This window comes from Macrobrachium rosenbergii, chromosome 21 (assembly GCF_040412425.1).
Source record: "Macrobrachium rosenbergii isolate ZJJX-2024 chromosome 21, ASM4041242v1, whole genome shotgun sequence".
NCBI classification, from domain to species: Eukaryota; Metazoa; Arthropoda; class Malacostraca; order Decapoda; family Palaemonidae; genus Macrobrachium; species Macrobrachium rosenbergii.
In genome coordinates this window covers 44291773-44307467 of record NC_089761.1, presented here as the reverse complement: position 1 = coordinate 44307467, position 15695 = coordinate 44291773, and the positions used below count along the sequence as shown (strand labels likewise).

At 35.4% G+C, this 15695-nt stretch overlaps 2 protein-coding genes across 2 annotated transcripts; one reads left to right on the top strand and one right to left on the bottom strand.

Annotated features, from left to right (window-relative positions):
- The first annotated feature begins 1535 nt into the window (after window positions 1-1535).
- Window positions 1536-4813, top strand: LOC136849597 (actin-2, muscle-specific-like). The gene is made up of 2 exons (XM_067122913.1): window positions 1536-1577; window positions 3524-4813. Exon 2 carries the CDS (start codon window positions 3550-3552, stop codon window positions 4681-4683), a length of 1134 nt encoding a protein of 377 aa, XP_066979014.1. The 5' UTR covers window positions 1536-1577; window positions 3524-3549; the 3' UTR covers window positions 4684-4813.
- A 4306-nt stretch (window positions 4814-9119) lies between these two features.
- On the bottom strand, window positions 9120-13080 carry LOC136849596 (actin-2, muscle-specific-like). Its single transcript, XM_067122912.1, has 2 exons — window positions 13018-13080; window positions 9120-10393 (listed from the first exon to the last, which is right to left on the bottom strand). The coding sequence occupies exon 2, from the start codon at window positions 10361-10363 to the stop codon at window positions 9230-9232; it is 1134 nt and encodes a 377-aa protein (XP_066979013.1). The 5' UTR covers window positions 10364-10393; window positions 13018-13080; the 3' UTR covers window positions 9120-9229.
- Window positions 13081-15695: the final 2615 nt, after the last annotated feature.

The following is a 15695-nucleotide window of genomic DNA, read 5'->3' as shown; positions in this document are numbered from 1 at the left end:
GAAAATTTCTCGTTTTACTCTTCTTGCTTAATTTCACAGTTTTAGGGCAGCAATACTTGGTATATTTTTCAATCACTGTAAAAGCGAAAGCTTGCATCGACGAATACCCAGAATGTTTAGGTACATTGTTGCCAACGAAAATGAATTAGGGGGGGGATCACAGTACAAGATCGATTAATAAAAAAGATCATAATTTTTCTTATCCTGCTGACTTATACCACTTCCAGATCCGTGCAGTGTCCCTGTTATTTGCAACCACTTCATTTCATATTAGAGAAAAGACAGTAACTACAATAAGAGCAGGTTCACTATTCTTATACCAACAATCATCACTAGTAAGGACTAGGAACAACAACAGTCACAGAACACTGTTCTACAGAAAGCCATAAAGGCTGAGTCCCAGCTTACCGAAAGTACCTTTAACATCAACTTGGCTACTGGTCCATTAAGAAACTTAGGATTAAATAAAGTAGTTAGAATCAAACTCCCAACTCCTAGGCAGCGCTAAAATGAATGTGAACAAGTTTGGACAAATCCATTGGTAAGGTTGCCTTGGAAACAACTAATCACCGGCATTCAATAATATCCTGTAAGCAAATGCTAGCAATAATTTAAAAATAGTGTCTACATTCAAGGCGCTTAGGAAAGACTCCGCAGATAAACTTTTGAGCAACTTCACGAGATGGAGAATTATGGAGACTGAATGCAAGAGTTGCAATCATCAATTATGGAACCATTTAGAAAATACTCCATATTGCATATTTCCCATTCGCCTTGAATCAGTAGGAGCATTGGATTGCTCGTCTCTTGGATTTCAATTTAACTACAACGTTATATCTAAATATGACAATATTCACTATGAAGAGAAAGGTATCTTCAACATTTGATTTTTCAGTCACTGACGTAACTTATTTTTAACGACTAATAAGGGTCAAAGATGCGTAAAAGGGCGGCACATACAACAGAAAGGCAAACAGAAATAGCTCGCGGCAAGCGAGATGTTTGCTAAGATTAGCTTTTTCGCTGAAGGTCTTCGCCGTAATTTTCGGATGCACTAAATATTCGTAAGCAATCCAAAGAAAAAGAGGAATAAAAATAAACCGTGCAGCTATTTTCATCGGCTTAGTAAGCTTTCTTGCACTGTCCCCGCTCGACGGTCGGTACGATTAAAGGAGACATCAAAGTTGGAGTCTCATTACTTGAGAAATTTCTGAAAGGAATTCTCAAGCTATAATTTCAAGGCAAATTACGATTCTGTAAAACTAAATGTAGTAACTTCTGTTCATAAATAGCTTCTGTTCGGGTGTTGTGTTGACTCCGAAAGCAACTTAGACAACGAAATAACAGTCGTGAAAATTACAGCGGAAAAGAATGAAGCAGAAAGGCGTTGACATTCCTTAACGCCTCTGCCTAAGACCCATAACTCACCTAACCAATGCTGAAAGGTAAATGTCTGACGTTCAACTGCAGGTGCTTTGGCGCTTTTTGTATTTCTTTTCAGGACTTTCTCTGCTTCTGTCTCAATATAAAGAGAGGCAGAAACGACCGTAATCTAGTCAACGAAGGCACTGGCAGGGGTAAGGGTCAAACTCAAGTGCTGCTTAAATTCGGTGACAAACGTAGATACTGCTCGCACAAATCCAGCTAATTTATTCGAGAGGTGCATTTTGTGACCAAGTGACAAAAACCTGATATTCGAAGAAGCGTGTAGCTGTGTGAGAAATCTAAGTTTAACCTCTGTAGTACCAAAGACTTTGTCGAACAAAGAAAGAAGACACACTAAGGTGATCAAAATACTATAGGAAGCAGTAGAGAAACATGTGCTGCTATTGCCTAATATCACGCAAAGTACCTAAAAGGGCTCATCACATCATACATTGCATTCGAAAAATGACAATCTTATGCTTCTTCCGTGTGAAAATGGTCAATGTAGTAAAGAAAATTCTGCCCTAAAAGATACGAAAAGCCATAATTACTACGATTACTGGCCGCTCATGCTTTAATTCTGATATATGTATGTGCGTCTTTTATCTGAAGGATTATACTGTCACTCGCACAAACACCTTTAGATGAAGCGTTGTTACGTCTGGATATAGCCTATCCTCTTTGAGGACACTACCGAGCACGTTATTAAGTTTTAAGTCAAAATCTTAGAACAGCAAAAGTGTATCAAAGGAAAGTGTACATGCCGAATTTGACATCGTTCCCACGTGAATGATTTCTATTACTATCATCTTGAAAACTTACTCAGAGTTATAGCTATCAGATTATTCATGTCTGAACATACAACGTCTTCATGAACTTTTATTTACAAAATTATCTTCTTAGCTTATGAAGTGTTGCGAGTCATACAGTGGAAGTTCTGCAGTATTACTATTTTACTTAACCTTTGCCTCAGTAACAGTATCCTCGCGTTACAACCGTGCAATACACCTTTATTCTTTCCTCCCTATAAGGCTTTGGAACTCTACCTCCTCCCGTTTGTTTTGTATTCTGATTTTTATGGCTTATGACAATCTCCTATATAAAAGCCAACCACATCGATCCCTTTGTGGTCGAGTCTCGTTATTTTTCCTTTTCTTTTTCTGTTTATATTTTCTTCCTTTCAGAAAGAGCGCCGATACAGGTAATGGGTTGCCCATTAAATTGGGCAACGCCTTAAGAAACTAAAGACCGTCTCAAATATAAAAGACACAGTCCAGTTTAGTCAAAAAGTGACTGGATTTAGTTCCGCCAAAGATTTCAATTTAATTTCCTTATGAAGAATCCAGTATGTTTGACATTTTATTTTAGTAATGTGCAATCTTTAATTTTTATTTTAGTGCACTTTTGCTCAATTCAGCCTGAAACTGTACAGCCTATTGACTACGAGTTTAGAGATTATTTTGTATAAGGATGAGTAACTTAGATGTGCAAAGAATATATACAGTACATGAATGTTGATAATAGTTCATCCTGATACGTGAAGTTAACGTGTTCAAAGTAGTTTCATTAAAACTGCCACTATTACAGGAAAAGAAAAGCATCTTGAGTTCTATTTGTACATACCGTATAAGGTAGATTAATATGTAAAACATTAGTATGATTAAACATCTAAAGACACACAGGCACATTAATCTGAATAAAAAACACGAGAATTAATACTTTATAACAACAGCCAACGACCGCATAGGAAAATTTATGGCGATGTTGTTGTATACTTCAGTTTATATGTACTGCAAGACCTATCATCACATTTAACATAAAAAGAGACCTATGTGATTGTTAAGAGGCATTCTTAATACTTTTAAATACCCTTGAAAGTGTAATTCAGATTACCAAATATGAGCAGAACTATATAATTTCTCGTAGAATAGGAATAAGAAATTTCATTATTTATAGGAAAACGTCATTCAAAGTTAATTTCTTAAATATGAATATCAAGTTTTCATACCCTAAGTTAAATGAAATACTATACAATATTCTGGTAATTACCAGGGGGAAGGTCATAAGAAACTTAACGTACAGAATTCTTCAATTTCAGGAGCACCAAAGCCAACCACCACCACCATGTGTGACGAAGAAGACTCGGCGACCCTCATCTGCGACAATGGCTCAGGTCTTGTCAAGGCTGGTTTTGCAGGTGATGATGCTCCGCGATGTGTCTTCCCCTCCATCGTTGGCCGTGCCCGTCACCAGGGTGTGATGGTCGGTATGGGTCAAAAAGATGCATATGTTGGAGATGAAGCCCAAGCAAAGAGAGGTATCCTCACTCTCAAATATCCCATTGAACATGGCATCATTACTAACTGGGACGACATGGAAAAGGTTTGGTACCACACTTTCTACAATGAACTTCGCGTTGCCCCTGAGGAATGCCCAATAATGCTTACCGAGGCCCCTCTCAATCCAAAAGCCAACCGCGAGAAGATGACACAGATCATGTTCGAGTCCTTCAACATGCCAGCAATGTACGTCTGTATCCAGGCAGTCCTCTCCCTGTATGCTTCAGGTCGTACCACTGGTCAGGTGTGTGACTCTGGTGATGGTGTCTCTCATATTGTACCAGTTTATGAAGGTTTTGCTCTTCCTCATGCCATCCTACGATTGGACCTGGCTGGTCGAGATATAACTAACTACTTGATGAAGATCATGACTGAGAGGGGTTACTCTTTCACCACTACTGCTGAGCGTGAGATCGTCCGTGACATCAAAGAAAAGCTCTGTTACATTGCGCTTGACTTTGACACCGAGATGAACAACGCAGCAGCCTCTTCGTCTATTGATAAATCTTATGAGCTTCCAGATGGGCAGGTCATCACCATCGGTAATGAGCGCTTCCGAGCACCAGAGTCCATCTTCCAGCCTTCCTTCCTTGGTATGGAATCGGTGGGTGTCCATGAGACTGTCCACATTTCCATCATGAAATGTGACATTGACATCAGAAAGGATCTTTTGGCCAATATCGTCCTTTCGGGTGGTACCACCATGTACGCTGGTATTGCTGACCGAATGCAGAAGGAAATAACCAATTTGGCACCTTCAACTGTCAAGGTAAAAATTATTGCTCCTCCTGAACGTAAATACTCTGTTTGGATTGGTGGATCTATTCTTGGGTCTCTGTCTACCTTCCAGGCCATGTGGATCACCAAGGAAGAATATCAGGAATCTGGGCCTGGAATCGTTCATCGCAAGTGTTTCTAAGTTAAGGATATATTAATCTGCATCACCCGTTTCACGTCTGCATCAAATCAGCCTGGTTTTTTGGTTCGTTAATAACCTTTTGTCAATCGTTTTGTAAGTAGCCTTTAAAATAAAACTGACAGTCTTCGCATTTGAACTTTACACTAAAGTTACCCATATATAAGTCTTACAGAGTAGGGGCATATGTTTCTCAGAATAGCTTTTTCACTGTCAAAAAACACTTTACTTATTGCTGTCTTCCAGGGAAAAAATTATAGTCGTCAAGGTGCTACCTTTCATTATTTTATGTAATAATGATTATTAAGAAATTTAAATTGAAACTGTCTGAATTCTTGACATGAAATGTAATGAAATGGCTTCAAGAGTTCAGAGAAGTAAAGCGAAAAATATTTATTCTTCAAATTCCCAAACAACATATATTTAGTATTCTTTTACATTCTCTTAAAACCCAAAAATAAAACCGTGCCACAGTTTGATGATTATACACGCGCGCGCGCGCACACACACACACATATATATAGTGTGTGTTTTATATATATATATATATATATATATATATATATATATATATATATATATATATATATATATATATATATATATATATATATATATATAGTGTTTACCATGACAGCAAGTGACTCCCACTGAGCACTCTCACGTTGCCTGGGTATTAACGGTACACTATTCACTACTTTGGTCAAAAGGGATGTGCTGAGATGGAAAACAATTAAAATAATTTTGAATAAGCAAAATAGCCAAATATTTCTGTCCCTTTCACCCTAAACAAGATTATTCTTAGTATTAAATATTTCCCCCATGAGTAATGGCAAGTACAATTAAGTGGCTTCAGAGCTACTGCAGATTAACAGAATATTAAACCGTAAAATGAGAACTTATGTTAAGTTAACTTTTCTAATGTTCCTTCCTCAGACGGGAGAACTAATTTCTGTTGTAGTGCAACGTTGTGTAATTTCATAATTTTAAAAAATATCATTACTCTTAAAAAATGAGCAAATGCCACTACTTCACACGGAACTAAACGCCCAAGCCTCAAAGAGAGACAAAGAAATAATGAAATTAGCAACAATAAAAATCTACCGATAATTGAATAATCTATATAAATTATATATGGCACTAGAGCATGAGAATTTAAAGTAAGACTGCATTCTTTCTCGAAAGCCAATATCCATAACGTCGACGGACAGGGAAGTGCGTAATGTTTCAAAAAAATTCGACAGTGCCCCACTGTCTTGACTGGAAAATCTCCGAATGAACAATTAACCTTTAGCGTCAAAAGCCTCAACATATAGCTCACTGACATAATGGCAATGTTGAAAACCAATATATGTTGACAGGGTTATATTAAATATTCATTTAATAGAGTGAAGAATGTTTTTGTCATGATGTCAGAGACAAAGGAAACAACAGACAATCAAAGGGTTTCCTGAATTCAGAAATTTCATGAACACTTAAGAGCTCATGAAATATTTGCACAGTAACACTAATACTAAGCATAAAAGTCTTGCCTTTTGTTTGATGAGGTTCAGCACCACCAAGTTATCCTGTAGTTTTATTCCAGCAGTGACCAAATTAAGGAACGATTTTCTTTAGCCTTTTGTTCAATCGCTGCAATTACGTAAGATGAAAATTATTGATAATGCTTTCTTATAAAGAAGGCTCACATGAGTCTTATTTTATTATTTATTTATGTCATTTTCTTTCTTGGTCACTTTTCTTTCACACTTCATTCTTGACCTCTGTATATCTTTTCCCGTACATGGCTGCTTTACTTTTAAGAACCTAGGGCACTTAGCAATCTGTCCTATACGACTGCGGGCGGAATAATAATAATAATAATAATAATAATAATAATAATAATAATAATAATAATAATAATAATAATAATAATAATAATTCTTACACAACACAAAGTGGCAGATACGGAAATCCATATTTATTATCATGGGCACAAGGCAGTGTATCGAAACATTCAAATTTGAACGGAAAAGGCGTATAATTTCAGATAATCATATTCTGATTTCAAATAAACTTACATTCACTGATCAGTTTATTATTAACTACCTTACAACGTGCATAGAGCAGAACGACCTTCGAATTTGATCATATACTACTAATTTTTCAAGAAGCATATTTTTATTTTATATATATATATACATATATATATATATATATATATATATATATATATATATATATATATATATATATATATATATATATATATATATATATATATATATATATATATATATATATATATATATATATTTCTGGTACTGCCTTTTCTTCATTTTCCTCTACTGCAACGCAGGTGCGGCCTTCAAAATCCAATGTCAAAACATCAAATATCTCCGGTACTTTTTCAGTCTTCAGAATGGAATAAACAATGTTGCTGCAATGCTGCTATTCTTCAAGGCTAATTTAGATTCCCAATGGAATTGAAATCTAATATATAACAAAGTTCAGCCAAAAAAAAAAAACAAGAACCAAAAACGAAATTTTGTAAATTAGAAAATTCTCTACAAACTCCGTACTTTAAAAAAACAATTAACAAATCTCTTAGGCCAGGGCCTCTCCATGAATCCCTAGCTTCAAGGAGAGAGCGCTCCAAAAGTTTCAAGCCAGACTATGTTCATTACAGCTCACACTAAAGAGGCTTCCATGCCTCTTCCGAATTTACAGGCTGAAGATCTCAAGCAACACTCCTTTGAAGTCGTAGTTCCTCATTCGATGATGGAGCTTTTCGTCTATCCAGGCTTTCCATTCCTTTCCACATTTTGATCATAATTTTCTGGCAAAGTATTTTCTTCATTTTCTTGCAGTGTTAATGCACTTGTGGCTTCCATAGTCTTTCTTCAAGGCTATTCTAGATTCACAATGGAATTATGTTCTAATATATGCTACAGTTCATAAAGAGAATTCGCGAAAGACAAGAAGGAAAAATGAAAGTTTAAAGATATGAAAATTTGCTACAAACTTTACAGTTTTGAAAAATGATTTGCCCGGCTTGGAAGAGAACTATAAAAGTCTCCATCCATCCTACGTCCAGTACAGATCACACTGAGAGGTTTGCACGACTCTTCAGACTTTACATCTGATTGCTGGCTGCCTGTGTGACGCTGCGCACTGTCGCCCGCGGGGGATTCAAGGATTCTGGGACCAGCTTACATTACGGATGAAGACTCAAAAGAGACGTTGAAGCCTCTCAGTGTGAGCTGTACTGGACGTAGGATGGCAGGAGATTTTGTAGCTATCTCTGGAGGCAGAGTTTTAACGGAGGCACTGGTCTGAGAAATTTGTAATCATTTTTCAAAATTATGAAGTTTGTAGTAAATCTTCACATTTTTTATGCCAATTTCTTTTTTTTGGTTTTCGATAATTTTTTGGATGAACTCTACTATATATAAAAGGACAATTACATTGCGACTCTAGATTAACATTGAAAATGTTGGACGGTCAAAACAGCTGGCGAACTTAGAATGAAGAAATATATCTATTGTAGCGGCCTTGAGGACTAGAAAAGCTAAGGAGATATCTGAAGTTTGGCCAGTGGATTTTGGAAGCTATATATGAATTAGCACTTGAAGAATATTATATATATATATATATATATATATATATATATATATATATATATATATATATATATATATATATATATATATATATATATATATATATATACATACATATATATATATATATATATATATATATATATATATATATATATGTATATATATACTGTATATAACTTAATTCTGATGACCTATAATATGGTTCTGATGACCTATAATATGGTTCATAATTCACTTTTGGGGTCTGGTTCCTACAAAACTTTGACTTCCTTTTTGATGAGAAATGTATATAGTAAATGCAAGACTGTGTGAAGCATTTAATTTGAACTTTCATTATTCAGCAATTTAACTCAGCCACTATTCTTCCTACAACCATATATATATATATATATATATATATATATATATATATATATATATATATATATATATAATATAATCAATATTAGTATATTTGTATATATATATGTATATATGTATGTATATATATATATATATATATATATATATATATATATATATATATATATATATATATATATATATATATATATATATATATATATATTTATATATATATATATATAATTTTGTCATTTTAGAGTATATTATTATAGCTGTGATCTGGTCTTATTACACTTTCTTTATTTAAAGGACTAATCTGAGCCGTGATACTCTTTATGAGTAATATTTCATATTTTCCAAAATCTAGATCCATCTGCTGTACTCATAGTTCTAGTACTCAAAAAAAAAAATCAAGTATGAAAAAAGATTTATGGTTAAATACATTCAAGAAATTATTTCTCCTATCAGTGGATAAAAAGAGCAGAAAGATCAGTATCCTAAAACTTTATTTGAAAACTATATTGTTGGGACCATTACTGTGAAATGCAGTAATATAAAATTTGGAATTGCATTGATGTTGACAGTATGGAGCAGACGAATTAGAAGCACTTGCGATGGACAATGCCGGGGCCAGATTCTTCATATTCCTCCTTGGTAACCCACATAGCCTGGAAGGTGGATAGAGAACCAAGAATTGATCCGCCAATCCAAACTGAGTACTTGCGTTCAGGAGGGGCAATGATCTTGACTTTGACGGTCGAAGGAGCTAATGTAGTTATTTCCTTCTGCATACGGTCAGCAATACCAGCGTACATGGTAGTACCACCCGAAAGGACGATATTGGCCAAAAGATCCTTTCTGATGTCAATGTCGCATTTCATGATGGAAATGTGGACAGTCTCATGAACACCCACTGATTCCATACCAAGGAAGGAAGGCTGGAAGATAGATTCTGGAGCACGGAAACGCTCGTTGCCAATGGTGATGACCTGACCATCGGGCAGCTCATATGATTTATCAATAGATGAAGAAGCAGCGGCAGTATTCAGCTCAGCGTCAAAGTCGAGAGCAATGTAGCAAAGCTTCTCCTTGATGTCACGGACGATCTCACGCTCAGCGGTGGTGGTGAAGGAGTAGCCACGTTCAGTCATGATCTTCATTAAGTAGTTGGTGATGTCACGACCAGCCAAGTCCAGACGGAGGATGGCATGAGGGAGAGCGAAACCTTCGTAAACAGGTACTATATGAGAAACTCCGTCTCCTGAATCACAAACCTGGCCAGTTGTTCGTCCAGAGGCATAGAGAGAGAGGACAGCCTGAATACAAACGTACATCGCAGGCATGTTGAAGGACTCAAACATGATCTGAGTCATCTTCTCACGGTTAGCCTTTGGGTTAAGGGGAGCCTCGGTGAGCATGGTTGGGCATTCTTCAGGGGCAACACGAAGTTCATTGTAGAAGGTGTGGTACCAGACCTTCTCCATGTCGTCCCAGTTGGTGATGATACCATGCTCGATGGGGTACTTGAGGGTGAGGATACCTCTTTTGGCTTGCGCTTCATCGCCGACGTAGGCGTCCTTCTGACCCATACCGACCATCACACCCTGGTGACGGGCACGGCCAACGATGGAGGGGAAGACAGCTCGAGGAGCGTCATCACCAGCGAAGCCAGCCTTGACAAGACCGGAGCCATTGTCGCAGATGAGGGTCGCTGAGTCTTCTTCGTCACACATGGTGGTGGTTGTTTAGTGTTTACTGTCTTCCTGGAAAGTGGAAAAGTTATTGATAACTAAAGTAATATCACACTTTTATATTTCATCTTTTATTACGTCAAGTTTCTTTAAAAGTGTGAATTTTGATCATGATTTCCGAAGTAACGTTAGTAAAAAATACTGAAGAGCTGACATATAAAATAACACAAGCATGCACACAGCATATATACTGTATATACAGTATACATATACATATATATACATATATATATATATATATATATATATATATATATATATATATATATATATATATATATATATATATATATATATTAAAAATAAACACCACAGAGAAGAAATTAAGCACAGTTGTAGATCCTGACCAATGTCGTCTTTATTGCTAACTAAGCCATCGTCAAAAGTGGTAGAAATCCATAATATATATGGTAGCGGGACAGTACATACGGACAAGCAGACGACTGAAAAATAAGTATTAGCACCTGACAGGTGTTTTTAGGGTCCTACCCTCATTAGTAACGGGTCAAATTTTACAAATCCAGAGAAGAAATTAAGCACAGTTGCTAGGACCTATATTCCTTATCTCATCGTCTTGAAAAAAAGTATTAGCACCCTTCCTTAAAATTAAATTTATTGCATATGTCTTTTGAGATTAATGGATCAAGTTTATACATTCCATGACTAGCATTTCATATTCTTGCTGAAACTTTGTTTTTATAAAATTAGACTCTATGATGCTTCTTTCTAGCGTATTATTAGAATAGACTTTTTTTATTTGCTCATGCCCAGTTGATAGCATGACTGTTTTCACTGATGTGTCCAACAATTCCTCTGGTCACCTGTGCATTTCTTACACATCTTTTCTGCAGTTCTATTCTCTTTTCCACTTTGACCAATATAAAAGTTATCACAAAAATGACTTAGAATCTGGTATACATACCCTTCCTTATTGTCGGGCGAGTTCTTTATAAGTACATATTTCACTGCTTTATTATTCTTAAATATAACATTGACTCTAAAATTCTTAAGAAGATGGAGAATACCTTTGAAATTATATAAATCATGAATTTCCACCACTTTGTATCAGTCTTCTGAAGATGGCTTAGTTAGCAATGAAGCAGACACCGGTCAGGATCTACAACTGTGCTTCATTTCTTTCCCCTGCTGTTTGATATATAAAATCACGTGTAAGAATTATTATAAGTACATATATATATGTGTATATATACATTTATATATATATACACACACACACACACACACACAGATATATATATATATATATATATATATATATATATATATATATATATATATATATATATATATATATATATATATATATATATATATATATATATATATATATATATATATATATATATGTGTGTGGAAAGAAAAGGAGCGAAATCTATGACCAGGAATACTACACTAAGATAACAGTGGAATCACAGTATAAAGTCTTTTTTAAACTATTCTGAGTAATGTTGGGTATACAGGAGAAAATTAAATTATTCAAACGTGGATTTAATGATAAAGGGAACATCTAAACCAAACAAAATATCTAATTCGTTACCTTTAAGTAAACATGTAAAGACACGTACACACACATAATTATATATATATATATATATATATATATATATATATATATATATATATATATATATATATATATGTACGTATATACAAATAGTCTGTTTGCCTGTCTTTATATATATGTGCATGTGTCCTCAGCCTATAATGCTATCGTTACCGTTTGAAAACGAAAACTACACACTTCTGCCGCCTTAATATCAAGATAGTATCATTTCGAACGAGCATCCTATTATTCTTGGAATATTTTCATTCTTCCAGCAGTGAATAATTATCATAACAAAATTAGTACATCTAAATGATGTTCTACAAGTTACCGGAAAGTCTTGGAAAATCCTTATTAGCTGCTAGGACTTTTATCTTCTTAAAAATTTACTTTAAAATTTATCTGAGTTTCATTCCTGTGAGATATCTGCTACAATCTGAGACGTTTACATAAAAGAAATATAAAACAAAGATTACAGATGAATATACTGTATATTCTTGCTCAACGCGCTGATTCAGTCATTTCAACGATGTAGTTTTACATATAATGCAGTGTACTGAATTTACAGTAACATCAGTTAACGTTAAATCCTTAATGTGAACTGCTTGGAAATTCTTAACCGAAATTATTTTTCTTTAAAGATCCCTATATCAGCAGGGTTTTAAAGGCAATAGTATCTTTTCGGAGTCAAAACAGGAGTAGAATATTGGTAACAGCTTGAAAATAATGATCAAGCAACATTCTAACGGCGTTTGCCTCGCTAACGAATTTAAGTACACCGTGAGTTACTGGTAATATAGGAAAATGACACTATCCTGTAAACACATACGTTATCAAATTCGATCTTCGATTAACCAGCAAGTAATATAACTGACACTACTTTTCTGAGTTTTCCTATGAGTCCACCTGAGGAGAAGTACCGTAGCCATCGCCTGCGCACTACTCGATGTCAAGAAGTCAGAGTACACTGAGGACTCACTGACATTACAGACACCCGCTTTTCGACACTTGCACCAAGGAAGATTTTACAGAACGCACCACCGACAAGAGACCTTTTCGAGGTCTAACTTACCCCTGCCAAGGCCTTCGGTGACTACACTGCGCCCCGATCTCTCCCTCTCTCTATATATATGCAGCGACAGTCGGAGAAAGTCCAGAATAAAACGAAAAAAAGAAAATAAAAAAAATCAAAGACAAAAATAGAACAATAGAGAAAAGTGATAAATAAAAGAACGCCCGTGAAGGAGCCAAAACGTCTGCGGTTGAGCATGAAGGCCCTGCCCCTCGACACAGGTCAAGCGAATCAAAGGATTTTCTCGTTAATTTAATGGTATTCAAGAAAACTGGGTCTTTCATCGTCCCTCGTCTATTTTTAAAGCGTTTATCTCGACTTTGCCTTGCTAATACCGCCTATTAAAAGTGAGACAGTATACATGCCACAATAAATTCATTAATTACTGACTGAGCTATTTGGTTTTTTGGCATTATAACATCGATGATTACTGATGATAAAGATCACTAATTAAAGCACACTGACAATAGTCTGGTCGGCGTGAGAGTCAATTTCTGTAAGGCAGGAAAGCCAATACTATAGCAGGTGGTCTCAAGCATATGAAAGAATTGTGTTATATGAAGAATTCCAAAGCGATCCGTGACAACGCAACTTTGTTTCAAATTACTATAATGGGACTCCCACTTTGATCTGGCTGCCTCTGATTAACAGCAGTGATAACCATGGGTAACGGAAAAGCTTTATCGAGTTGGACACGGTATTTGCATCCTTATTTTTAAACACTTCTTACGATTCTCTTCTTTTTCCTTTCTGTTTTCTACGTGAGAGGCGAAAAGGGAGCAGTTCGGTGTCTAATTTTACATACTGCCCAACCAGGTTGAGGAAAAAAAAATGACATTAATACATAGTTAATTTTTAATACATGTTACTGTTTTCGGAAATTAATTTTTCTTAACAGAGCAGTTTATTCTGGATTATTAAAAAGTGAACAGATGATATCCATAAAGTTTTTAGTACATACACAAATATATATATATATATATATATATACATATACACACACACACATATATATATATGTTTGTGTGTGTGTATGTACAGGTGCACCATGCAATATATATTAGTCGGTGAAAAAATGCTTATGATTATTACCCACACACACACACACACAATAATATATATATATATATATATATATATATATATATATATATATATATATATATATATATATATATATATATATATATATATATATATATATTATATTGCCAGAACAAAATCTCGAGATGACGTTGCAAGTTATAAGCCCTAGCGCTTCTTGGTGGTTATCACTCTCGACCAGACTCAACTTTGATTAACATTCCTGGTCGGACGACCTTGAGTGCAGCGTCGTATTGCTGCCGTCGGGAATAAATATGCACAGACAAATTATACCCAAATTCATATATTTTCATTTTCTTTGTTTGTACATATCTGAGGCAGTCACTAGTGGAAGCTGAATTTTACATAAATTTCAGGCTTCTGTAGACACAAAGAACACTCCAATTTCCGTAAATTGGAACAAAACTTACAAAACCTCAGTGACACAGAGTGCTACTGTTTTAGAAAGTAATACAAAATTTTTATATAGTCTTCTACTCTAAACATTTTTTCATTCTAAATATATTCGGATCTGAATGCAGCGAGTGTACATTAGGCCTACACCGTTTAGTATTTACGTTCTAATTTTATATGTTAATGTTATACGTGAACGTTTCCTTCAGATTTTCCTATCTTGAGATTTGACTTGGTATTTGCTGTGTAAGTTTACGATTTAATTTTCATACTCAGCCAACAAGGATGCCATTTTTGTCAAATATGCATCATTCCTCTGGTCAATTATTTCTAGCTAGACTTTGCTCTCTTCCTCAAGTTTACGAATGGACAAAAAACAAAGATAGAAGATAATTTCTCATTTAGCCAGCAGGAGAGCAACTTTCATGAAATCTAAGTCCATAGCGATAATCATGCTCACATTCTTCACTTGTGCTGTTCGCATTTAGATTGGAATTGCTGTTCAAAGTCTATAAATTCTGATCTGAGCCTGTTTCTGGCTATTTCTCCTAGCCCTTTCCCATTACATATCGCCTGTTTAGCATGATGAACAAGCATTTTCAAACTACTCAGTCCTACCATCAACTCACTGTGGACGCTGGTTAAAACTAGTCCTCGGAGAGATCACACAATTCAACTATAACATTTTGCCAAAAAATTAGTTATATTTATACGCTGGAAATGATTTTCTGTTTGGGGATGTTGATATGTGGGGCTGTATCCATTCATATTTGGGATACTGTTCTCCTACCACTTATACTTGATCCTTTGTTCCCTTCGACAAGATTAAATCAAAAGCAACTGGTCTGGTCGGTGACCTCCTCTCACTTCTTCACTGGGTGATTTGCATATCTGAGGTACTGTGTGGCTCTCTGTCTTCTCTATATGAACCACATGCGCTCTGCTGGGTTTAAGGAAAAGGGAGCATTCCTCATCTCGGTCAGCCTCGTAACAACTGTCAAGCCACGGCTTGCCACATAACTTTGGAAATCGTTAATCCTTGGGTATCTAGGTACAGTGACTTGACTTTATAAATGTATCATGTTGCCTCCCCCATCGGCCCTGTCGTTATTGGGGAAACACACACAATATGATCTATTGACGGAATTTGACTCAACAAAATATTTGAATATGCATCACAA